General features: G+C 44.7%; 1 protein-coding gene across 1 annotated transcript in view; it reads left to right on the top strand.

Annotated features, from left to right (window-relative positions):
* LOC146798595 (solute carrier family 22 member 6-A-like) overlaps nt 1-27162 on the top strand; it is an 814343-nt gene that overhangs the window by 682963 nt on the left and 104218 nt on the right. The window contains exons 7-8 of the mRNA XM_085625903.1: nt 961-1175; nt 7892-8000. Of these exons, the coding sequence (XP_085482029.1) occupies nt 961-1175; nt 7892-8000 (324 nt within the window). The remainder of the gene's footprint in view (nt 1-960; nt 1176-7891; nt 8001-27162) is intronic.

Genomic DNA, 27162 nt, shown 5'->3' with positions numbered 1-27162 from the left:
TTCGGTCTCTTTCACAGTTTGTGGATGTGGAGTAGGAAGCAGGTGTGACACTGACCACAGTGTTAATCTCTGCCTCTGCCCTTCTTCCATCCCCACTGGGGCCTCACCTCTTATCCTTCTGTGGATACTATTGACTATGATCCCCTATACGACTGTATTACCAAGGACTCAATGCCTCAATCATGGGCTCCATTTACGCTAATGTACTTTGGGAATGGTAGCCTTAGTGCTCATACCTGGATCCAAAGTACAGCAACCTATAAGAGAGAAGATTAGGAGTGGAGTATAATGTGCTGGTCTCATGGTGTTATATGGTTGCAGTCTTGTACCCTCACATGATTGTCTTTTTTTTCTCTTTTTCAATCCAGCAGCCAGTTCCACTGACCAGGAGACTCTCAAATCAATTCTCCGCAAGGTGGCACACAGCCCATCTTCGCAATGCTATTTCACTTATATGGACTTTTCCAACGGGTCTCACTAAATAATGAAAAGTCTGCTACCCCTGGTGTTGCCATTTCCCCAGTGGCGTAGCAAGCGGGGGGGGGCGGTCTGCCCCAGGCGGTGTGAGTTTTGGGGTCGGCGGCCTACACCCCCCCTTACCTGCGGCCGTTCCATTACGGCCTTCGAGGGACTTGCCAGCAACACCTCCTCAATTCATGAGACCGCTGGGCGGCAAACGCAGTGACCCTCACCGGCGGTACAACAGCTAGTTACGCCACTGCAGATCCCTCCCTGTTTTAAGTGCACCATGTCTCCAGTCCTTGGCTTCCGCCTAACGACTCCGTGGCTGTAGGCTTGGTTGCTTTCAGTGACTCAATTGAACTTACTCACCAGATGAGAATGATCTGTGACAGAAAAGCCAGTAATTGAAACTCAGTGTCTTAACAGCTTGTAGTTGGGTGACAATTAAAGACACTCAAGTCACTAATATTTCCTCCTCTTGTATCTTCCTACATACAGGTTCTCCACCACTTTCGCCTATTACGGCCTGACCTTGGACTTGCAGAGCTTTGGTGACAATGTTTACCTCTTACAAGTAATCTTCGGAGCTGTGGATTTCCCTGCAAAGTTAATTGCCACCATTGCCTTGACCTACCTTGGCCGGCGGATTACGCAAAGCACTTCCCTCATCCTGGCTGGGACGATGATCCTTGCTAATTTCGTCATGCCAGATGGTGAGGAGGTGATTGGGCAAGTTTAACCTCTTCAGTGCCCATGACGAGATAGTCTCGTCATGGAGCACGGTCGCGCTGTGCCCATGACGAGACTATCCCGTCATGAACCCCACCCACTACTAAAACGCCCGGCACAGGAGGGGGAAAGGGCGTGGCACAGAAGGGCTTAATGGGAAGTTAGCTCTTCATAGATGATAACTCTTAGCGCCAAACCAAATTATCCATAAATGTTAGAAATATATAAATATATTAGTGTGCAGGGGGTTCATGAGTCGATTAAAGAGGTGTCCCATTCTCAAAGAGGACGTTTTATTGCAAAGAATAGCCCTGAGCCATGGCTGATAGATTAGTGTGTGTATTTTGTGTGTGTATCTGCATTCACATGTGCAAGGGGATAAGTGGGGCGCTGTCCGCGCAGTGTAATGCTTTTCACTTTTTTTTTTTTAAAGAAACAACGCAAAAATCCACATTTAACATGAATTACATAAACAATTTGTTTAAGTGTTTTTGTAGCTTTTCAGTCTAGAATTCCACTTCTCTGAACAAAGACCGATTGTTTTTGCACCTTAAAATGGAAAGTATACACTAAGAGCTTCATAAACATAATGATTTTCCCCATTCTCCAGTACATCATTCATCATTGCATACACACACACACAAGCACACACACACACACACACACACTTATTTCTTTATACTTTCACTCACCTTTGGAAGCCACAGATTAGCTCAGCCATGCACAGCGGCATGAAAACCAAGGTCCATATTACACAAAGTTAAAAAATGCTAGGGTGGACCCTTCTGGAATACTTTGCTGGTGCACATTTAGCACCAGCACTTAAATGCATGGTTCCTCATTTGCAGAGTGGAGTTGCTACACACAAGTAAGGGGAAACACTTCTGGGCCTGCGCTGTATTTTTGGACGCGGGCCACAAAAGTTGGTGCACACTCAATGCCCACTGCAATGGGTGCCTCTCTGGAGGTAGAAAAGGGGAACCCACTGACACATCCCCGTAAGGCAGGTGCAGTCACTTGCTGCACCCACCTGAAAGTGAAGGCCTGCTGCACCTGCACTGTGAGAGGTGGACTGGCTGCCTCAATCAGCTGATCTGTCTACCCTAAGGTAGCACAAGTTTATGGCTGCCCTGGGGTAGCACGAGTTTATGGCTGCCCTGGGGTCATGCTATATCTGTAATAGGGCACAGCTGGTTAAAGGTGCACCGCGTAGCACACAGGGCTCAAAGATGGAGAGTGCTCCCTTGCTCTAATACGGCCCCAGATTAGCTCAGCCAACTTGTTGAGTTTGTGTTTCTGGATTATTGTGGAGGTTCAAATGCAAAAATGAGTGATTGGAAGGATGAATAAATGAATGAGTGAAAGGATATGTGACAAAGTGCAAGTATGACTCATTGAGTACTAAACTCATAACTGACTGAAAAGGCACTTTCAGTTATAAACTAGACCTATTGACATTGCCTCTGTTTGTTTTCTTATTTTAACTGTTGCAGCTGTCTCAGCTATGATGTCTTGATGCTGCAGATTTATCACATTACTTAAAATAGCAGAACCAAGTAAATCTACTTACAACAGATAAATCACTATGTATCACCCTTGAGTCAGATCCGCACTCCAATAAGTTACTGAACCACCAATTATCACATCTCCCTGATTTTACCTCAGGGAATCTGGCTCTGGGATTCTCCCCTTGATCTAGCAGCAAGAGACACCACCCTATTGCCATCAATAGTTTAACCAGCAGAGTACAATTGAAATAGCAACTGGGAAAACTAAATAACTGAGGGGCCGATTACAATGTCAGACGGAAAGCATCCGACCGACAGTCGGATTCCCCTAGACAGTGTCGGAACCCATCCGCCGATTCGGTTGGAATCCAATCCTCCCAAATGATCAGATGTTTGCAGTTGGAAGGGAAACTATTCAGACATTCCGAATCGGTTCCGACCGGCTCCCGGAGAATCCGTGTCGGTCGGAGCTGAATCGTACAGCTCTATGGACAATGTTTCTGCCCAACTGATTACGATGTAGGATTCCAACAGGCTTTCCGCCTCGGTCTGTCTGACACGAAAAGGCTGTCGGAAACTGACTTTGGGAGCTCCTAGCAAGCCCCGATTCATCCTGAGGCTGCAGGGGTACCCTAGGGACCCCCTTTAAAACCATGCCCTGTGTGGCAGGAACCATGGGGTAACTGAGACAGGGTGCAAGGTTTTCCGCAGAGACTCATTTTCCCCTTAGGAGCCAGTGTTGTCGGTCAGAATATGGGCTCCCATAGGAGTCAATGGGAGTCCGACCAAACAGTGTTCAGAAACATCGGAATCTGTCATGCGGAACTGCTGAACCGCATATCAGTCAGATCCCGAATCCGAGACAGTGTTGGGCGGAAAGTTTCCGCCCGACATCATAATAAGGCCCTGAGTTGTAGATCACTAAAGGCTTTAAAATGTATTACAGAATTCTATAAACGATACAGAAACATTTAGGTAATGCCATAAATGCTCAAAATGCAAAATATAGAGTGAGAAAAACAGATTACTAATTCACCTATTTAGGCAGTCAAATCTCCTTCAGTTCTATAGGTCAAACCAGTGAACAGTACTGACAGCATTTCAAGGGAGGAAAGAAAGTCACAAGAAAATCGGACAGAGTCCGAGGAGAAAATCGGACAGAGTCTGAGGAGGAAAACAAGAACTCCCCCTGGAACCTCTAAAATCACAGGGTTTTGTACATGTTTTACATATAAACAATTAGCAAAACTGCAGACTTAGCATAGCATGATCATGTTTAGCTCACACTGAACAAATCAAAAGCATGTTTGTAAAAAATGAGGACTTTAGCACTACTCCGTTTCCTAAGGTAAGAGAAATACAAAGATTAATTCAAAATGTTTTTCTGCAAACCTACATCAAACTTCCAGTGGAAGTCCTTCAAAATGATACATAGGAACACATTAGAAATTTCCCTTCACAATACACGCTTTCTAAGGACAATGATCTCCCACATCATTTCATTCTATGTTTCGACGAAACTGTGGGGGGAGAAGACTTGCAGCAGGTCACTGATTGGGCAGGGAATGAGCAGGAGCAGGATGAGTAGAACAACAGAAACTGCATCCATATTAATAATATTAATGTCTTGCATGAAAATGTCGCACAACTGCAAAACATTATTAATCACCCTTCCAGACCATATTTTTTTGTCTTTATGAGTTTAACATCATTAATTCATAAGTTAAGACTATGTGCATCAAAACTCATGAATTCATACAAATAATTTGTCATCCAAAATGACACATTATAAAAAACTTCACCAACTGTACAATATTCTCTAAATGAGGGCTTAAGTGTTTTGCCCAGGATCACATGATTTGATGATATTGTAGGGAGGCTGGGAATGAAAAATAGTGGGAATATTTCGAACCATGATTTATTGTTTAGTGACTGAAAATACCTCCATTTGCCTCTGCCAGGAACTTTCTAAAGTTATTCTGGCCAGCATAAATGGTTTTACAACCTATGATTTATCTGCCACTGATTTTTTTAAATATCTTTTATTAGTACATTTTCTTCATATTTTACTGAAACAACATGTCTATAGTCCAGCATCGATAAGCATCACTTTCCATATAACGTCACTTGGTCTCATACATATCTTCCACATAAACTTGGTGTCACCTTTAACCATTGTGCATGGATGCTTATCCAGCTGCCAATTATCCTGGGCATTAACTGCCCGCACATTCTATCATCTCCAATCGAATACAAGGATGGGAATGTTTAGTTTGTCCATTACCAGCAATATTCTAGAGTGCGACAGAATTCAGGTCATCTGAACAATATTTTCAACACTCAACAATAAAACCAAAACAAACAAGAGATGTCAGTGTGCTAAGGGAATACGCCTATGATTTATCTGCCACTGATGTGAAGAAATCTGCAGCAATAAAACTCACACAGAAGCTGAGAAGTGGGTGCAAAAAGGCATGGCTAGCCTTGTAAGTTGGTGAACACCTACAAACTTGCATGTTTGTGGGCATTCTCAAAACGAAATCTGACCATTTCCCACCACGGATATGGTCAGAGATTTACCCTAGCCAAGGGGTTGGATTAACTCCCCCTTCTCCGATTGGACGGAGAACGAATCATACCAAGAATTGATGGTGTTTATAGGTGAAGAGCTCTCTCCACAGGGCAACGTGTTTCCCCCATTGAGAAAAAAAGAAAATTGGGAAGAAAATGTGCTTCTGCACATCTAACTGCTCTTGGATATGCACTCTATGTACAATTAAACACATAAGGGAGAGGCCGCCTAAAAATACAGCATTACGAGAGGTTGGGAAATCTTATTCACAATTGTGATCTGTAATCGTAAGAACAGTGCCCAGGGAGTGGCCTCCCACTGAGATTTTCACACTGGTCTCATAAATTCTATGAAATAGGTAGAAAGAGTCACACACTCAACTTGGTAAGCAGGTTTCAGTATTTTTTACATGAACGTCAATGATCCAGAATGAGCTTGGAAATTAGAAACTCTTGTGAGCACCATTGGTTCTAACCCATTTAAACAGAGGCAGTCCAGTAGAGGGCCCACTCCGTCACTGGAACAATGTGTGTTATCTAGAGAGCAGCACTCGTTTCTACTGGCTCGCCTCAATGAAAGAAAACAATTGGCATTGCAGTTTGAAGTATATGAGGCCATTGTTAAGAGATCACATGAGGATCCAGTGAAGTATATCAGAGGTGCTTTAAATGGCCCTGTCCTACCCTTCTGCTGGTGCCTATCTCTGGTAAATACCAAGGGCCTCATTTATGAGGTTTTGCCGTAGAGCAGCGCCGCTGGCCTTTCTAATACGCTGCCCAATGGCAAAAGAAAAGGGCAGGAATGCACTGTATCTATCAGATACGGCACATTCCAGTTCTTTACCCCTACGCCGGCGCACAAAGGGCTGGCGCACACCAATGCAGGCACCTTTGCACCATGGTGCAAGGGTGCCTGCTTTGCAGGAAGGGAAACCTTCCTGCACAAAAACAATCACAAGAGGCATATAAAACGGAAAAACGAGGAGAAATAAAGATATTTCTCCTTGTTGTGCCTCCCTTACGCCTCCATAGGGGAGGCGCAAGGTTTTGGCGCTGGCTCAGAGTTACGATTTCTCATAAATCTGGGGCAGTGCCAAAAAGCCATGAATGTTGCTGGGAACACCCCCAGCAACACCCACTCCAAGACCCTTTAATGCAGAAACCTGTGTTAAAGGGAACAATATTTACGAGGAAGCATTAAGCCAAAAAGTGGCTTAGTGCTGCCAAGTAAATATGGAGCAGGCTCCCAGCGCCGCCCGGAACGTGTGACATTCCGGGCAGCGGCTAGGGGCCTCATAAATGAGGCCCCGAATATGTATCTCAAAATAGGTTGTGGCGGCGCCTGCACACCTTTAGCCAGCCAAAACCGTTTCCTCCCAAAACAAACTCCCCGCCTCGCAAGCAGAACTTAACATCTCTCAACCCCGCGGTGCCAGACTAATACTGGACACTACCATGACGTCAGGTTGCGTGAAAGACGCGAGGCGCAGCGGAAATCACCATGAAACATTGTTGCATTGTGCAGTGAGCCTTACAGCAGCCTCAACACTGCTGCAAGACTGAAGCCTGCAGGGGGAACAGCGGGCGCTCGCCAGGAACTGACTCCATGATATTTAGACAGTGCCAGAGTTGCTGAGATAGTATGCAAATGCGTGACAATGCATTTCAGTGCGGTGATGCAGATCACCACACTGAAATGCGTTAGTCTAGCTCCTTATGCGTGATACTTGGCAGGACTGAATAGATCACTTCAGGGTCCCCAACTTCTAACCTCTCCCTACTGGTATTAAAGAAGAGAAAGGAAACAGCCTCTACGACTGACTGTGCTTGAGCCTTGCACCTCAGCCTTTAGGCAACAAAAAGATAATTTGTCAGCTCCTCAGTTAGAGTGAAGTAATGTTAATACACGAATTATTGATTATTGTTAGCACAGAATACTCAACACTCAATGTGATCACATCAAACAACAACATCAATTTTCTTTCCTGGGTTCCTTTATTTTAAATAAAAGCAATTGCTTTGATTTTCTTTAAAATGCATACAACATCTTCATGGTTTTCTAAAATACCTCCCACATTCTTCATATTTGTTCTGCTGCTGCTCTGTTTAAATAAACCCATAAGAGAAGAAGTGTCTGTTTTAAGAAATGTAGTATTTATTTTTGTTTCATTAATCAGTATGTCCCTCTGCTGGTCTAAACGTTTCACAAATTATGAAAATGATACTGTACACTGAGCACAGGATACAGTGTGAAAGGTGCACTTGCAATGTCAGCAGACCAGCAATATTTGTGTCTAATGGCCAAGCTCATTTTGAAATATTCACGAGCCACCTATATGCTGAAGACTGCATAGAGGCACCCAGAAAGTGCACCAGTTATAGTCAGGACTAATTGGAAAAAAGGTTCTTAATATTGCAGTCCTCTTACGCATCCCATATAGAGATCGCCAACATTTCTCTTCCCACTTAAAACATTGTGTATGAAGATAGTATCTGGCAATGCGGAGATATATAAGAATTTATATTCAAGTGTCAATGAATTGAGGAGGACTCCTAGAAAGATCATTAAATGCTTCTCTTGTCTTCATGAAAGCTCTCTCCTGTCTTTTTTTTTTTTTCAGATATGCAGACATTGCGCACATCACTGGTAGTACTGGGGAAGGGATGTCTGGCCTCCTCCTTCAGCTGCATCTTCCTTTACACCAGCGAGCTCTATCCCACCGTCATCAGGTTTGTCATCTTTTCCTAATATCAGAAAGACCCTCCTGGTGCTTCCACCCTTTCTTTCTTAGATTTTGTTAATTCACAATGGGGCATATCAACAACAACCGGCGATAATTATCGCTAAGCGCACTTAGCGCTAGGATAATTATCGCCGGCTAGCGTTGATTTTTATCGCTGAGATAGCGTGCTATTTGCAACGCTTATCTCAATAGCGATAAAAATCCTCACGCTAAGTGGTTAACGTGAGATTATCGCTGGAAACCCAGCGATAATCTCACGTTAGCTTGTTGATAGTCAGAAAAATACCAGACGTAAAAAAGCAGCGTTAACCACGGTTAGCGCTGCTTTTTTTGTCTCTAACAGGGTTAGCGATATTCTTGATAATAGGAGAAATGTCGCTTAGCGACATTTCTCCTATTATTTTACTCTGGAACGCCCCCTTTGCATCTCATTAGAGATGCAAGGGGAAGCGTAGAGTAAATGGGTGCTAACATGCAAATTTGCATGTTAGCACCCTGTTGTTGATAGGGTGCTAGTTTTATCTCTGCTTTTTTGGCTTTTAAAGCCAAAAAAGCAGAGATAAAACCCTTGTTGATATGCCCCTAAATTCCTGAACTTAGGGGTACAGAACAGGACAGTGAAACTTTTTGGAGCTAGGAGGTAGTTAGAGGATGCACACTAGCTTGGTTTCATGAGAGTAAGGATAATTCAGACCCATCTGAATTGAAGTTGTTGTTGGAAGACAGAGATTGAAGTGACCACTTGGATTTCAGTAAAGCCTCCGAAGCTGCTTCACGCAGAAGACCAACGCATCTGCTGAGGAGCCTAGAAATGACTGTGAAAGGTAAAGAAGTGTAGATGGCACCTTCAGTAACAGGCACCAAGAAGACCTGGTCAATGAGAAGCTCATTATGAGGAAAGGAAGTTGACTAGTGGACTGCCCCTCAAGTAGTACCCGGGACTTTTTGAGGCCTTAATGCCTCACTGAGGGTTTTCATTATAACTACTGGTCATCCTTGTCACCATCCTTACATAAACTGGTTTATCTATACTATGAAGATAGTAACTCCCATTGCCTGACCTGCCCACTCCGATGTGCAAATATATTTTTAACCAAAGATTCTCCTATTCATGGAGGGTTATGAATTAGTACCCTTTCACAGAAAATATCTTGTTATGTCATGCATAGACTTTAAGGCACAAGCTTACGCAAGGACATTGCCAAGGCTTCAGTAAGATTTACTAAGCCACACAAGCGGCAATTTGCGCCACCTTGCGTAGCTTTGCAAAGAAATGCAATGCAGCAAATTTTCCCACATTAAGTTAGCTTTTAATCTGGAAGGAGTTCCATATATAGAGCATGGGTGTGCCCATGCTTCCACCCATGGATTTGGTGCAGTTCCAGATCTACTACAGCTAGTACACCTGGGAATGTAGCAAAATGCTACCCATTCCCCAGTAAGAGAGAATGATGAAAAAATATCTTTGATTCTCCTTGTTACTTCCTCTTTCTATTCATGATGCATTCCGGGTCAGACATAGAAGAAGAAAAATGCCTCTAAGGATTGTTTATGTATCTCTTCTTGCACAAAAACAATACTGCCAGTAACCCAGGCACCCTTGCACTATGGTACAAGGATGCCTGTGTTAGTGCTAGGCAGCGCACAGTGCACCAGAGCAAGGAGAGAGTGAAAATGCTCTTTCCTTTGACACGCAACACAATGCACCAACTTTGCTTATTACCTTGCAATGTGTGAAAGATCAGTAACTATGCCCCTAAGTCAGTAACCATAAAAAGAGGCTGGAAACTACTACCTACAAGTTAGGATGAGAAATGATACCAGTAAGTCAGGGAATGAAGTGCCATAACCTGGCCAGTTCAACACTCCTCTAGTACGTAAGAACAATAACCAAGTCAGTATTGGCCCAATATATAAAGCCTCACTGCTAGGTAAGTTTTTATAACAACCTTTATATAAAGGTTAGTTTTTACAATTCCACAGTGTGAAAAGTTGGCCTGATATATGCTGTCCACTAGTTATAGTGGGCACCCTGTATCAGTCCAAACAACCCCTTATGGTGATAGGTTAAAGACAACCTTTATTGAAAGCTATCCTAGGGGTAGCTATGGAGAGCAGTCTTCAGGCTAAGTCTTGAAGGAATGTAAAGCAGCTTGTTTTACCAGTCTATAATTTCCTGAATGACCAAATGAAAGGACAACCACACCAGGTATATATTTAAAATATATGTATTTAAGATAAAACACACCCCTCTAGTCTCTTTATGAGGCTATAGTTCGAGGTACTTAAGTTACAAGTCAGTATTCAACAGTAAAAGCACAAATACACGTTTGGGCCCTAGGGGCGTACCAAACCATATACCAATAAAGTGGTATAAGAACCACGACTGAACTAGACACCAGGCTTAGAGCCTGTAGAAGTGCTTGGACCACAAGGAACCACCCAAGGTAGTGACACCGGGGACCCACGGGGGACGCTTGCAGTGTGAGAACACAGCAGATAATCGCTGTTAACTTCTATGGGGAAATTAAGAGTTTAAGGACACTTAGAGACGACTACAAGCAAACCCTTTTGGACTTAGAGGTGTCTAAGGCCAACACCCACGGGAGCACTGGAGTACTCGAGTTACCTCACCCAGGGAAGCCGGGTGCATAAGTGTCAAATGGTGTTGGTCGTCGGAGGTGAGTTGATTGGTGTCTTGACTCTTCAGCCACGAGGTTCAGGAGGTGTCGACAACAACCAGGAGCTGGATTTGAGCTGTCCCACAAATTCTGTCGAGTGCTGCGGTGTCGGCGACCGGATTGGACCCAACATGCCTTGGCAACGGCAAGTCACTTGGAAACAGAGAAAGGACTTTGGTGCAGACCAGCAAGGTTTGGGGGACTCACCCAGCAAGGGTAAGTCAGGACTGGTCTGGAGCAACCAGGAAAGCCCAATCATAAGAGGAGTTGCCTTCATGGGGACCCACTAGCCAACGGGCTAGCGATCACGAAGGAGCCTCAAGCAGTCGCACTGGAAACTGGCCCACGGTTTACTCATGGGGTGGAGGCCAGAGATCTTCGGTGCTGTAGATGCCCAAGGCTGGGGCTACTGGGAGCCCAAAGCACAACTTCTAGGAAGACCAGGAAGATGATGGACCGGCAAAAGATCATGGTGTCCAGGGGTCATGGTTCCACGTCACCCACAATAGCAACGGGCCTCAGCTTTGCTGTGGACTCAGGGTAGCCTCAATTAAGTCTGGAAATCCACCTCTGGTGATGCAAAGATTTCGGCGTCCGGCGGAAGCTTCAGCGATGGAAACCGGACAGTTGCTTCTTTGGTGACCCCAAGGGAGATTTCTTCAGTCTTCTAGTCGAAATAGAAAGTCAAAGGTCCAGGATATATGTTGCAGAGTTTCATCCAGGGTAATCTAAAGTCTCAAGGACTGGGTTCCCATACTTATACTAAGTTTGGGGGTTGGACATACTATAGGGACCCACCTATGGGAGGGTTTGGAAAGAGGTGTGGTTACACCCATTTCCTTTGACCAGTTTCGCGCCAGAGCAGGGGCAGGTAGCCCCTGCAACCGGTTTGATCTGTACTATGCACAGGGACACCAAGTGTGCCCCCAGTGCAGGACTTCAAAGCACCAGAGAGTTCTCTTGCCCAGCCCCAATAAACATCTGCCTGTCTGTGGAGGTGGTTGCACCTCCCTGGTGACAGGAACCTATTGTCCAGGCCTCCCCTGCTGGATTTTCGGTCAGCAGCAGGAGGCCAGACCCGTGTCTGTGGCAGTGGCATCCATTTTGTGATGCCAGGGCTTTAGTAAGTCTTAACCGGGTAGACCAGTGTGAACATGTCTCTCCCTCTAGAAGGGTGGAATGCTACCGCCGCCGCCAGAACTGGCGGGCGGGGGGGTAGTATTCCAAAGCGTTTGACACCAAACACAACATGTTTCCGTGCAGCCAGTCCAAAGTTAGCATTTACTGCGAGGTTATAATGCACTTAAGAGTATATGGTCAGGCTGCACCACAAACAGCATCAGAGGAGGAACTCCGAACGCTGCAGAGGGACTCTGCTCATGCAGGGGCACCCTCTCACATAAAAACCAAGCACTCTGCCTTCAGGATTGTTAAGGCCTGCCATAGGAGTGACTTATAGGTTTTATATGTGTGCGCAATGGTAGTGATATAGGTAGCCTATACCACAGTAAGGGGTGCAGGCACCACCTTACCCAGGCTGCAGTAGCAGACCTGTGGTGTCATTTTGGAGTGCGTCCCAGGGGTGGCATAATACATGCTTCAGCCCCTGGTAGTCCTCTGAGGTACCTATGCCCTAGGTACATAGTATACCATATACTAGGGGCTTATAAGGCACTCCAGGATCCAATTAGAGATGTACCTGATGTACATGGAAACCATTTTAGAGAGGAAGCAGCTAGGCTGGGGACCTGATTAGCAGGGCCACAGCCAGACTAAGGTCGAAAAACAGTGAAACACCAGCAAAAAGTGGGGGTACCCATGTGAAGCAGATCCCACTCTCCTACACACAGTATACAGGACATACTTCTCCTGCACAAAGGACTGCCTACCCATCACATAGCCTGCTGGATGCCAGATGACCTCTCATATTATCTTGTGACTCTTGAGCTGTTGATTTCTCTCATAATGAGGGTTAGTGCTTCCCTCAGCTGAGTGTGCCATCCACGGGTGGTGTCAGATACTGCTTAATGCCAGAAAGAATGCATTTTTTCACTGTATGGGAAGTGTTTTCAGTTGACCTTTATTATTAGCTGTGCGATTACTTAAAATCTTTACAGTATAAAACACATGAACAACACCCCCCTCCCAACCACCCTTTCTCCAGGAGCAATCTGGTATTCACCTTAAAATAGCGCCATGGCTGCATGGGCTCTATTTACTGCATTACGTCCCTTTAAAACTTCAATTTAAAAATAAATTAAAATATTGGGTCACCTCCCTTTCACACTTTTACTCCTGTAGGGATCAGTGTTTATATAAAAATCCATCAGGGTCATTCCCTCCAAGATGTCAATTTTCATTAGTAAAAGTTCTTGGTGTACCCCCTAGTGGGCCCCACGTTCTCTTTATAATCCAAGTGTCCGTGCGGAGAGCCCTTGGGTGAAGTGACGACCGACAGGGTTGGGGCACCAGATGGTTTTAATTACAGAATGATAGGGACCCTGAAATCTGCGGCCTTTTGGCGGGAATCAAGTGCGATTCTTATTTGGTGGATGAACTTGCCAGCTCTGGCAAGTAAACAAGTTGTTGTTTCTGAAAAGCACCATTCCGAGGACTCACTGCAAGTTCTGAGGCCCTTGTCCCTTAGGGCCGGGCGCAGCAAACGTCAATGATCACTGGCCAGCTTGGGGCAGCAGCATAAAAGATGTAGCCAGGAATCCCTGTGGTAATTGCATAACCGTCAGGAGACGATGTTGTCTGTCCGTGCCCATTTTGGGTAGAAATCCGAAATCTTGAAGGCAGTGAGGCGCAAGTGCAGAATTTTCTTTCTTGCTTGGGCTGAGAGTGGGTCTTGCATGCATGGTTGAACTTTCCCAGGAGTATATGATTTGTCCAGTGCCAGTGTGAGGGAGTTGTACCGGAGTGAAAATCAATCCAATTCAAAGGAGATGGTCTGGACTTGGCGCTTCACAGCTTTAGCCCAGGCAGAGTAAGGAATTTCACAAAGGGCCAAGGGGAACCCTCGACCCTGAAAATTAGTTTTAGAGAGTATTTAAGATTGTTTTCAGGGGCTTTCAGTACTCTGATGTAATATTTTATTAGGTCCCCCTGTAGGGGCTGTTCAGTCCTATTTCCAGCCTTAGCCTGGTGTCCTTGCGTGTCAGTGAGCTTGTAGCATGGTCTTGTAAGCTTTTATCTGGGCTGCATTGATGACTTTCTCAAGTGCTCCTGGGAAGACTAAGTGACCGTAGGTGATTGCTGGAATTAGTTTTGCCCAAAGTACAGTCAGCATGGGCTCTATAGATGGACTTGCTAGGCGATAGCTTAGACGTCTGAGTGACAGAATTATTTTGTTAATTCTCTGTGTTAACTCCTTTAAATGTTTGTCTGCTGTGGCCCTCTTTGTCACCCATACCCTAAGTAATTGTAGGATGTAGCTGTCCTTATTCGGTGCTCACCCAAGGACCATGTTGCTTGTTTTTTCTGAGGGTATTTACTAAAGATTACTATCTTGGTTTTGCTCTCATTGATCTGCAGGCTGTTTTCCCAGTTGTACACTGCAAGACAATGCTCTTTGGAGCCACACCCTGGTGTGGTCCATGACCACTGTATCGTCCGCATACTGGAGGGTTCCCAGGGTCATCTTGTCCAATCTCGGTGGTACTAGGCTGGCGTCTTTCAAGGCTAGCCCCAGGTCTGCCGTGTACAAGTTAAATAGTAGTGAGGCCAAAACACATCCCTGCTTTAGCCCGGCATTAGTTTCGATTCTTGGGGTTGCTATTGTTGGATCTAGTTTGACCCGGACCCACGTCCCCTCATAGAGGGCTTTATTTGCTTTTAACAGGGTTTGCGGGATCCCCCAAGATTCGAGTTTTGCCCATAACTGTCTTTGATTAACTCTGCCGAAGGGTGTGGAGTAGTCTACGAAGCAACAAAACAGGGGCGGCTTGTTACTCGATACAGCTTGCTTCGAGAGGTAAGAGAGCGCTAAGATGTTGTCCATGGTGGAGCTATTTGCCCTGGAGCTTGTTTGAAAGGGCGGGATGATACCGTTCTTGTCCACCCAAGCATCTAGGTCCCTTAATAATAGGCAAATGTATGGGAAGTGATGCACAAACATTCTATTAGGCCTGAAGCACTCAAGTCCTAGGTCTGTTCCTGCCTTAGTACATTACATAGTTCAATTACCTCCTTGTCTGTCTTCCTGTCCCATTCCTTGTCCATAAGCAGCTTGTCTGATCCACAGAACATTAGGTCAAATGCTTCCCCCAATAGGGCGCTGCCTACCCAGCAGGCATAAAAGGAGAAGTACGTCTCTCTGACAGCTTGTTCTTTTTCTTCTGTGCTGCAGTATGTTATCTAGCGGGTCAGAGGTGAGTGTTTTTCTGTTCTTTATTGTGTCTTGCCGGACTTGCACGAGCAGTCCTGATCTGTTTTTAGGTCGAGCGTAAGTGTACGACCTCTTGTATACTTTTTAGGTCGAGCGTAAGAGTACGACCTCTTGTATACTTTAGTATACTTCTGTTGTGGGCATAAAGACACGCCCCTGCTTTTGCTTTGTTTGTTGCAATGTCCTTTACAAATCCTTGCTTGCGGGTGGTCAGTCCTGCCTCTTTGTCCCTCCTTTTCTATTTCGTTCCTCCCAGGAGCAGGGACTAACTACAATATCATTACACATTGTTGTCTTTTTCTGTTCCAGGGAGACTTTTTTTTCTTGGTTTCCTGTTGTGTTTGGATAAGTTTTGCTTTTCGTTTGCACAGCATTCTTGCTCTGAGCTTAACTTCCCTGCAGTGCTGCTTCTGTAAACAGGGCTGTAAACCATGCTAAGTCGGTCACATTTACAACGCCTTTGCCCCACTTGTTAGGTCAAGCCTAATCAGCGCACAAGCTCTGCTTAGGATCTGACCTTTTGGAATCGGTCTGAACTTTTTGGAAAACTCATTACCAATGAGTACTCGTGCATGTAAGGCATCCAACTTGCGGGAGCGAGCAGCTGCGCCATCTGTTTCCAATTATCGCGCCTGTGCTTGTTAATTGGAAACATATGGCTCTGCGAGGTATATGCCTTATATGCACGAGCGCTTTCACTTTCTAGCCGGCTCGTTGCTTCGTCCTGCTAATGGCTCCTCCTTCCTGTCGCCTCCCCTGTTCTCACTACTGTGCTTGGAGGTGTACGGGCAGTGGAGGCCGAGACAAACCTTTGTTGGGTTTAAAAGTACCCAGGTTTTCTTCTTTAAAAGAGTGTGTGCACGTGTGTTTTAAATAGTTGTACACATTGGTTTTAAACAGTTAATGCATTATGGTGACAACGCAACAGCCTGGACAGTCTGCACTAACACTCACAGAAGGCGACCGTTGGCTGAGCAGGAGTAGACAAATGCCACACGCACACAGGCTGCAGGCACTGTGGATCAATGGCGCTGTTCTGTGCCTACCTGTTCTTAACCCCTTGTATGCTCATGACGAGCCCAGTTCGTCATGAGGCACAGTGGAGCTGTGCTCATGACGAGCTGGGCTCGTCATAACGGTCGCGCCACTCCCACGCGTAGTGGCGCGACCGTGTGTGGGAGAATCAATTAGTGGGCGGAGTCGTGATGAGCCCAGTTCGTCATGAGCACAGCTCCACTGTGCCTCATGACGAGCTGGGCTCCCGCGGCGAAGGGGTTAAGAATCAATCCAAATCATTTGAAAATGCCATTAAACTCAGAAGTTCCCTGTTTTAGACATGCCTACTTCATGTTTACCTACAACTCGCTGGCAGCGTCACTTGCATGTTTTCCCAATCTCAGCTCTAGACACGGTTTTCTCCAACCCGTCATTGCCACCCTACACAAGATAATGGTTCTTCGGGACAGACTGCTCATTAAAGTTTATCCCAGAGGCTAAAGAACAGTCAAAGTAACTGCTCTGTGGCCAAGTGGCCTGCGGACTGCCACCAGCTGTAGCCATATGTCAACGAGTTACTAGGCACTCAAAGAAAAAAAAAATTAAGGAGGGGTGAAAATGTGTTCAGTTCTTTAACGGGTAAACAAATCGTGTGGCATTTTAGAAGTTTAAACATTTTAGTAAAGTAAAAGAAGCTTGCACCCTATACTTTCCCAATATTGTGACGTCCTTCTGCTGCAACTCACTGGCGTCCATAGTTCCCCCATGGACAGTACTCATTTAGCAAGCCCAGAATGATAACAGACTTAGCTTGCATACAAAGTCCTGGAACGGGGAGGGGGGGAGGGGGGTTTGTTACACTCTGATTTCTGGAGCGAGGACATCAACCCACGTCAGACAGGGTCATTCTCTTTATGTGGCGGTTTCCTAAACTTGCAGCAGTTTCCTATGTCAATGTTAGAGCGCTTAGGAAATATAATTGTTGCACTAGACGCTCAATAAAGCAGAGGGGTGTCCACTCTAATTAATGCCCCCTTCCCTCTTTGATTTTTGGTTGAGGTGTCACAGACACGCACCATGTTCCACGCCAGCCTTGACGCTTGTATCCACGTGGCTACCAGTGGAACTCTTTGGGCAAACTTGGGCTGAATTGGAGTTGGGTGGTAATGGAAGGAAAGTGAGGATCCGCGCTCGTGTATTCTCTTCTGAATTTAGCACGTCCTGAAAAAAGTGGACGATTTTCCATCTGTACCTAATTCTAAAACAGGGGCACTTATACGCCTGTCTTGCTTCACTAAACTCATCATGCCCTAGGTCTGTGTGATGGACTAGCATGCATTCCGCTAGCCTCTGTGTTTAAAAGTCAGCCTAGCTGGACTAGGTATTGACTTATTGTCCTAACCCCGTTTTCAGGATTTCAAGATAACTCAGTGAGTTATCCCCCCGCTACTAACATCTGTGGTGATATGCAGGGCACAAGTTCAAATCATACCAAGACTAACTCAGCCTTTTAAGTTGGGTAAACCCGTGCTGGCTTACCACAGTGCTTAGAAGCTGCAGAGATGCGGTTAAGAAGCACTGCATAAAAACAATTTTTTTTTTATCTACAGACCCAACAAACCGTTCAGCCTTAGCTTACAAATCTGTACTGGCAAAACGTTTGCAAGACCTATATTAAATGTTCATGTAAACGTTGTCTAATTACAAGATTCTAGAATTCAGATGCATGGGTTTTGAACTATAAATTAATGTTTTAACAGGAAAGCAGCAATTCCCCTGATTCTCACTGACTCTCAGACTGACTGACTCTCTCACTCTCTCTCTCACTGACTGACTCTCTCACTGACTGACTGACTCACTGACTAACTCTCTCTCTGACTGACTGACTGACTGACTCACTACCTGACTCTCTCACTGTCTCACTGACTGACTGACTGACTCTCTCACTCTCTCTCCCACTGACTGACTGACTCTCTCACTGACTGACTCTCTCACTAATTGACTCACTGACTGACTGACTCTCTCTCTCACTGACTGACTGACTATCTCACTCTCTCTCCGACTGACTGACTATATCACTGACTGACTGACTCTCTCACTAACTGACTCACTGACTGACTGACTCTCACTGACTGACTGACTCTCACTGACTGACTAACTCTCTCACTGACTGACTCTCACTCTCTCCCACTGACTTGACTCTCTGAGTCTCTCTTTCTCACTGACTGACTCTCTCTCTCACTGACTCTCTGATGCTCTCTCTCTCACTAACTGACTCTCACTGACTGACTCTCTCACTCTCTCTCTCTCACTGACTGACTCTCTGTCTCTCTCACTGACTGACTGACTAACTCTCTCACTGACTGACTGACTCTCTCACTCTCTCTGACTGACTGACTAACTGACTGACTCTCACTCTCTCACTGACTGACTGACTCTCACTGACTGACTGACTGACTGACTCTCTGACTGACTGACTGACTCTCTCACTCTCTCTCTCTCACTGACTAACTGACTCTCTCACTGACTGACTGACTAACTGACTGACTCTCTCACTGACTGTTATACAGGTACTATTTCCCAACCTTCACCCTCCTGTTAATTGTGCCCCCCATAACAAAAAAAAACTTAACAAGCAACCATTGGGACAGGCAGATAGAAGTTGCCAGCATTGAAAGGACAAAAACTCAAGACATTTTTTATTGTTAATACTTTTTTAATATGGTCGTTCAGTTGTATATAATGCTTTCTTGGTTATATATAAGGTAACAAAAATGCTTCTGACACTTCTTTATTATAACTTTTCAGCATGCTGCAGACTTCTTTATAGCACAGCTTATCGACATAGGCAAAGTCAATATCGCTGGCTAAACACTTATAAGGGGTACCAAAGGCAAGACTTATTGGCAAGGCCAATGCTTGTTAGTTATACTTGTAGCACTCCACAAAAGTGCATGTATTGACAGGCTGTTTCCCACCCTCCCAGCTCGTTTTCAGGCTTGCAGTGTTGTCGTCGTCGTACTGCCCCCTCCTGCTGTCTTTCATCCATTTTTTTCCCAAGAGTCAAAAAAATAAGTAGTTGAACTCCAGTTCGTGATTGGGAAACTGCTTTACAGAGGCATCATCTTGCTAACGATCCCTGTAAAGTTCTAAGAATGCGCTTGCAGAGAATCATTTAATATCCTTCAGTCGCAAGTATGTGTGCGGTAAATTAGAAACTAAAAATCAACATAACACAGAAGTTGCACAAAAAATACAGCAAGTAATTGAATGGATCTGAAATAATAAAGCCTTTTCTTCTTCATCGATCACCACTGAGTTTGGTACAACCAAGTAATTTATTTTGTGTTCACCATGTTGGAAAGTTATTCATTAAACAAGTAATGTACAAAATCTCTTTTATACTATGGTGCAGTTTGCTCATACAATCTAGTAGGCCAATGAAAATCTTTAAAAGATGCCCGCAACATTGCACAAAATCACAGGACGCTGAGGCAACGCCATGATTGGATCTGGTTCCCAAGTTCCAAAGCTGGTAGCTCTTGCAGTAATGCCAAATTCACACTGTTTTTGTTCTGGTGTTGTTTACTATCCATCTATACATAAAACATTCAATAGTATTGTTCATCAATGAAGTCTACGATGCAACACTTAATTTTTTTGTACGACGAAGAATTGTTTATTTAGATGCTGTAAATGACGCAAAGTAATTATAACAAGCATTTGCAATGCAATCGGTCTCGCTTTTGGGACTTTAGAAGTATTTTACGATGCAGCACATTAACGCACATTACTGCAACGTAGCTTCGTTGACATGCATTTTAGGCACAATGACATCCCCAGTTGACGGTAATCACTATAACACATTAAATACTTTGGAACTTGTCAATGACTCGTGTGACTACTGTTTCTGATTAACAAAAAGCCCTGCATTATTACTGCCAGAGAAGGAAGACACGTGAGCTAGTTCGGTTACAGTTACACAGTGTGATTTGAGTGGGAAAGGCAATATTTTATGTACAGAGAAAAATAACATGGCTAAATTTCGTAGCAAAGCAAACACAAGGAGATGATGGCTGGAGCGCTAGTGTGTGTTTGCGTTTCGGTGACAAAACTGTGCTGAAAAACCTGAAGTGAACCAATATTAGAAATGCTGGATCAGTGGTGTGTTTGCAATAGAATTATGTGGATAGTAATTATGTGATATTAAGTGTAGTGAACTTATGTGTAGTGGTATTGTTTATGGAGTGGCATGTATTGAGTGGAATTAGGTTGCGTAGTATTGAATGTTGTGGCATGATGTGGAATTATGTGCTGTGGATTGGAATTGTGTGGAGTTGAATTGTGTTGTGTGAGATTGAGTGGCAATCGAGGGGGCAGGGGGGCAAGATGGCGGCCGTCTCCCTGGCCGAGTAAGCCGGTACCAGCTCCCTCTCTGGATGAACCACTAGAACTTACAGCGATGTAGCCGATGTAGCCTGATTATATCTCCTCGACACGAAACAGAAGCGGGTGCCTGCGATGATTCGGTGGCTGCTGTGCAAGACCGTACTACAACGTGTATTCTCAGCTCACGGCTTTTTGGGATACAGTTTAGCGGCGCTAGACTGTACCAACAAATCCCGTCAACGGCTCCTGCGCCTTCAGCATTACAAATTGGTTACCAGTTTCGCGGGTTGCAACGTCAAAATGCCGCCGAAAAATAGAAATCCTCCTAAAGCTGGAAGAGCCGCAGCACCGCCATCATCGGTGCCTCTCACATCAAAGCAAACTTCTCCGCTCTCAAAAAGCAAGCGCTCGGATGGCGCAGCTCCCCGGCCTCTGAACGCAGGCTTACCTCCGGTTCCTGCGATGTTCAAACCGCGTCAAGCCACTTCTCGTGAAACTCCGCGGAGCCCTGCTGATGCTGAGATTCTATCACCAGCTGCTGTTGCGGCGAGGCAATCCGGTAAGGATCAGATTGCACCTATCACTTCTCCTTCAATGGGTGAATCCTTGTGTCCCAAGGGGGGCAGCAATAATGTGAGTCCTACAGATTTGTTGCCTCAGATCAATACAGGGAATAACCCTGAGAACGCGGGCGGGGGCCTCACAAGTGCTCAAACACTGCCTGGTGTAAACTTGCAGCCAAGCAGCATGCTGGGAGATGTAGTCTCTATGGATTTATCTGCAATTGCACCTTTGACGGCCGTGCAGTCGCTCCCTATAGTCCAACAGAGTGACATTATTTCTTCCAAGCTTTCAAATAAAGAGGCTGACACAGATGGCGATAATTTTTATTCGTTATCTGACCGCACAGGATCCTCAGTTGCTGATGATGCACTGGATAAAGACTGGACCGATGACGAGGATAGTGTATCAGGGGACTGGCGCCTCAATGAAGTTCTGAATCCTGCTGACGGAATAAGGGATCTTTCCACAGTACGCAAGGTGCCGCAAGAGTTGGGCAGTAATACAGGCTCTCTGACATGGGACTATTCATTTTCAGGACAGCCGAAGGACCAATCTAACGCCCAAGATTTCGTTATACAGGGCTCGGGCTCGGGCCCTAGTTCTGATAATAATTTACACCCTCCTTCTGGTGAGATGACTTTGTCAATAATTTACCAAACGATTATGGCACATCGCGAAGAAACCAGACAAGAGAGTGCAAGGGCACAAGGGGCATGTCGCAGGGTCCAAAACTCGCTACGAAGAGTGATCAAATCGTGCGCAGATATGGCTGCTAGGGTTACCGAGGCGGAGACTCGGATCTCGTCGATCGAAGATGATTTAGCAAACCAAAAATCTAGTCTAGATGCAATTCAATCCCAACGGGACGATATCCAATGGAAGTTGTCGGACATCGAAAATCGTGCCCGAAGAAACAACTTAAGAATTTTGGGGATCCCCGAGGGTAAAGAAGGCACGGATGTCCGACAATTTGTGATTGAACTATTCACCGAGGCATTCCCTGAGGTTAAAGAGTGGGACTGGCGCATAGAGATCCAGTGCGCTCATCGGTTCCCATTTAAGCCGAAGAAGAGCGCAGGCCAAACACCAGATAGACCTCGTGCTATTTTGATATGTTTGCATAATTTTCTAGCTAGACAGCAGATTTTTGACCTAGCCAGGCCGGACAGACAAAGGTCAGCGAAGGGATGTCAGTTTTTTGTACGCCCTGACTTTTGTCCAGCCACAGTAGAACGGAGGTGGCAGCTCCGCCAGCTTATTGCTCCTTTTCAAGTGAAAGGAGCACAGGTCTTCTTGCTTTTTCCTGCCAAACTCAAGGTCACTTATCAAGCTCAGACAAAATATTTTGAATCAGAAGTGCTGGCCAGAACTTTCTTAGATTCAATTTAGATTCAATTTAGTCGTGCAATAATATTCAGGCTGTAAAGCTACTAGTTGTGACATACTTGCATGTGCATGTGCTGTGGTTTGTTGGCTATGATTGAAGGCAATGTACCATATTGGGTGTAGTGATGCAGTACTTAAGGCTGTCGTATTTTTTGATTTTTGCTGTACTGCCTCTTTAATTAATCATGCAGTAGTTTGTGGTAACATCTGGAGGGGGGGGGCCTCACGGCCTATACCGGCTTCTCCATCAACCGGACTACGGTCCTGCTGCCCTGTATGGGGGGTTTCTGCGGGTGTTGGGAGGGTGTTTCACAGGGAGGTTGGGGAGGTAGGGGTGAGGGTTGGGGTTGGGGTGGTACTGCGGGGGGGCGCGGGGGGTGGTGGGTGGCACGGGGTAAAAAAAAACCAAGCTTGGAAAACAAAATATCTTGGGTTTTCATTATGCTCTCATTATGTTAATTCTTATTCTATTACAGTCATGATTTTGGGCCATATAACTGTGTGGCAAAATGGTGTTGGCTAGCATACAAATTGCATCTTGGAATATCTGTGGCCTCAATAATGGCAAGAAAAGAGCTTTATTCTCAAGCATTATTCATCAATTGCACCTAGAAGTAATATGTTTACAGGAAACTCATGTGCCCTGGAACAGTCGTCACTGCTTAAAAATTCCTGGTTTTGATTTGATTGGGTGCTCTCGACAATCTTCGATGATAAGAGGCGTGGCAATTTTATTGAAGCGTGGGGTGGGATCCTGTGTTAGAACATCACAAGACAATGGGGGTCGTTGGGTTATTGCCGAGCTTTTAATTAGTGGTACCTCATTCACTATCTGTTCAGTTTATAGTTCTAATTTTGATGACCCGGAAGTCCTAGACTATCTAAATGTCGAGTTAGCATTGTGGCCTCATCCTCTATGCCTTTGTGGTGACTTCAATATAAACCTTGCAGCTGATTTTAATATTTGTGATAGCCAGGAAAGGTATGTAGGTAAGAAACCGAGAGTGTTTAGGTCACTACAAGCATTAGTCCAGGAACATTCTTTGACTGACCTTTGGCACTATCATTTTAGAAACCTAGATGGCTACACCTTTTTCTCAGCTCCACATAGGAAAATGGTGCGGCTCGATTATTTTTTTTTTTCTGATCAGTATCAAGATCACACCTCGATTTCAATCCTACCCCGTATTATCTCAGACCACAATTCGGTGCTCATTACCCTCACTTTGAATGGAATTGTCAAACCCGTTAAAATGTGGACCTTTGAGAGAAAGCTCTTGACAGATCACACATATTTAGATCATATGAGGCCTTGGCTGCACGAATTCTTAAATATTAATAGGGATTCAGCCGCTAGCAGTATCGTCTGGGACACATTGAAAGCTGCAATTCGGGGCGAAACTAAGAGTTTTTCATTTTTCCATCAAAAAAAAGTTCAAGATCAGACTAAGTCCAGGATACAAGCTTTATCTGCTGCAGAAATTCAGCTTGTCAATGCCATTAGGGATGGTCGTGATCTATCCTATAGTCAAACTCAGGTAGCCATTATTAGAGCGTCTTTGCTTGAATTCTTTGGACAAGACCTTGCAGCCAAATACTTTCAGTATCGCTCAACGATGTTTGAGTTTGGTGAACAGTCAGGTAAGGTCCTTGCTAAACGATTACAGCAGCGAGCTACAGCTAACCGTATTACTAAGATACAGGATAGTCGTGGAAACAATCAGGATAATCCAGAATCTGTCCTATCAGTTTTCCATGAGTTTTACAAATCTTTATATACGGAAGAAATTAGGGACCGAGATATAGATCATGACATTACTACCTTTCTATCAGATCTCAACACTCTTAGAGTTCCAGACCAAGAGAATGCAGTCCTGGCGGCACCCATAGAGTGGGTTGAGGTGGAAGCCGCACTGAATGCATTGGCAAATGGCAAAGCCGCAGGACCGGACGGGATTCCGCTGGAATTTTATAAAATATTCCGGCTAGAGATCCGCGAGGATTTCTTGAAAATATTAAGAGAGGCACAACTAGGTCATATACCAGACTCTTGGTGCAATACAACTATAATTCTTTTTAAGAAGAAGGACAAACCAGAGCTGGATCCTGCTTCGTTTCGTCCGATTTCACTAATCAACACCGATAACAAAATATTCGCAAAAATGTTGGCAACGAGGCTTGCACGGGTGATAATTCCACTAGTTTCCATTCGGCAACATGGATTTATCCCTGGTAGGGACACGACGGATCATGTCCGCCGTGTTATTGCACTATTAGACTGGGCCCAGGCCTCGGGCTCCCCTCTTGGGGCAATCCTGTTGGACGCCGAAAAGGCGTTCGACAGGGTGGCCTGGGGGTTTCTCTGGCGGGTCCTACATTGGAAGGGGGTCTGTCCCAATTTTATTCATGCTTTGCAGTCTTTATATATAACACTTCGTGCAACTATATCTATATCTGGAAAGGGCTCAAGTTCTTTTTCAATCAGCAGGGGTACTCGACAGGGTTGTCCCTGTTCCCCCCTCCTGTTTGCTCTATATATAGACCCATTTCTGAGTAAACTTGAACTCTGTCCAAACATAGCTTGTGTTAAAAACCATACAGTCGATTTTAAAGCTTTAGCATATGCAGATGACATTATAGTGGTTACGTCGGATGTGTCCACTTCATTCTTAGCAATAAAAACGGCAGCTCAATACTACGGCCAGTACTCGGGCTACAAACTTAACGCCCAGAAAACCCAGGTAGTTCAAACGACGGCAATGGGCCCCTCTACTGCACCGGTAGTTCATAGTGCTCGTTATTTAGGGATAGAAATAACAGCCGCAATTGATAGTCTGCCTGATAAGAATATTTCACCCATTATTGACAAAGCTAATCTTACGTTATGCAGACTAGATAAGCTGCATCTGTCCTTGTTTGGCAGGCGCAATGTCTTAAAGATGTTGATACTCCCGAAATTGTTGTATTTATTTAGGACTATTCCCCTAGAATTTGCTCAGCTCAGCATTATTCGGGCAGAAAGATGCTGTAACAGGTTCCTATGGGGTTATCGTCAGTCTCGCAGGGCTGCAAAATGGATGCAGCTCCCATTGGATAGAGGGGGGTGGTCTGTTCCTAATCTGCTTTTATACAGTTGGTCAGCGTTTATTCAATATCTTGCCGTTCCACTGTTTGGGGACAGAGCAAACCTTCCGACATGTAGGTCACCATCTATTTTTGAGATCGGGTTAGGATATGCTGCCAAGGGGACACTAACGTCAATACTTGAGCCCAGCTACTATAAAAAGACTAAGTTTAAAGTTATTATCTCCATGTACTCAATATGGAGGAAGGTTCGACGTAGTTGGCCAATTGCTAATATAAACTTCTATACCCCCTTGTCAGCAGCCAGAATGCTTCCGTCAGTTTTCCAAGATAACGTTACAATAAGGTGGCAGGTCTCAGGTATTAAGACAATAGGGGATTTGGCATATGAAGGTAATATGGCCACTTTTCTTTCTCTGAAAGAAAAGTTTGCACTAGATACCCATCACTTTTTTAAATACTTGCAGGTCCGTAGCTGCCTTTTTAAACTTCTACCTAATACCCCAACATTATTCTGTAGGAATATACTTATGGATTTAATTTTCAAAAACTCACGAATTGGACCAATTTATAGAAATTTACTTTCAGTTTTTCCTGATGACTTATCGAAATCTAAAGTTAAACTGGAAGCCAAATTTTGTAAGCCGGATATTGATATAGCTCTGGCCTTAGAACTCTCTGCTAAGGTTCTAATCTCTGGGAGTTTACGTTCCCAAAGTTATATGTCCCTTTACGACCTTTATTACACCCCAGCCAAAATATACAAATGGGGCGGTAGGGGTGGCCACAGCTGTCCTAGATGCGGCTTAATAGCGGCTGATGATGTCCATATGTTTTTTTCCTGTTCCAAACTGGCCCAATTCCTTCAAGAAGTTCAAACATTTATTACTGTTAGCCTCAAAATCCCCTTGGTTTTATCAGCTGAATTAGTTATAATGGGTTGTGAAACTGATACATCAATGAATAGAACGAGCCATGTCACTGCTTTAATATATATTGCAATGTCGCAAATCAGATTATGTATCACATCAGAATGGAAAAATTCTGCCGCCCCAACCTTTATGATTTGGAGAGCAAGGATCTTAGCCCTCCACAGGTTGGAGTCAGCTGTTTTTTCACGGGGGGGCAGCAGAAGACGGGAAAGGGGCACACTAATATGGGCCCCATTCACACAATGGTTGGAAGGCTAAGTGGTATATAACTGGCTCATATAACGCCAATTTGATCTTGCTCTATTCTTGGTAATACTGCTATTGTAAAAATGAATTGATTGTCTTTTTTGCTTTTTAAGTACTGTTAAATATAGGGGGACTGCTTGACTGTAATATCTGTAATAGATTCTAATGTTATTCAACAAGATTATATTAACTTTCTGTGTTTTCAAGCGAATAATAAAACATTTTTTAAAAAAAAAGAGATTGAGTGGCAATGAGTAAATTATGTTGAGCCAAAATATGTGGTATGGTGTGGAATGAATTATGTGGAGTGTTGCTATTTGGACTGTGTTAGACCTGGCACCATTGGCGTGGGTCTCCCTTCCATTTTTGCTGTTGCCTCATATGTTTTTGCTGGTGTTAGATGCTTTGGGCACTGTGCCACTGCTGTCCAGTGCCACAGTGCAAGTGCTCCCTACTATAAATGAATATATTGATTAGTGA

This window comes from Triturus cristatus, chromosome 9 (assembly GCF_964204655.1).
Source record: "Triturus cristatus chromosome 9, aTriCri1.1, whole genome shotgun sequence".
Taxonomy (NCBI): Eukaryota; Metazoa; Chordata; class Amphibia; order Caudata; family Salamandridae; genus Triturus; species Triturus cristatus.
Note: the sequence above shows the minus strand (reverse complement) of the source record. Positions and strands in the feature narration are given on the sequence as shown.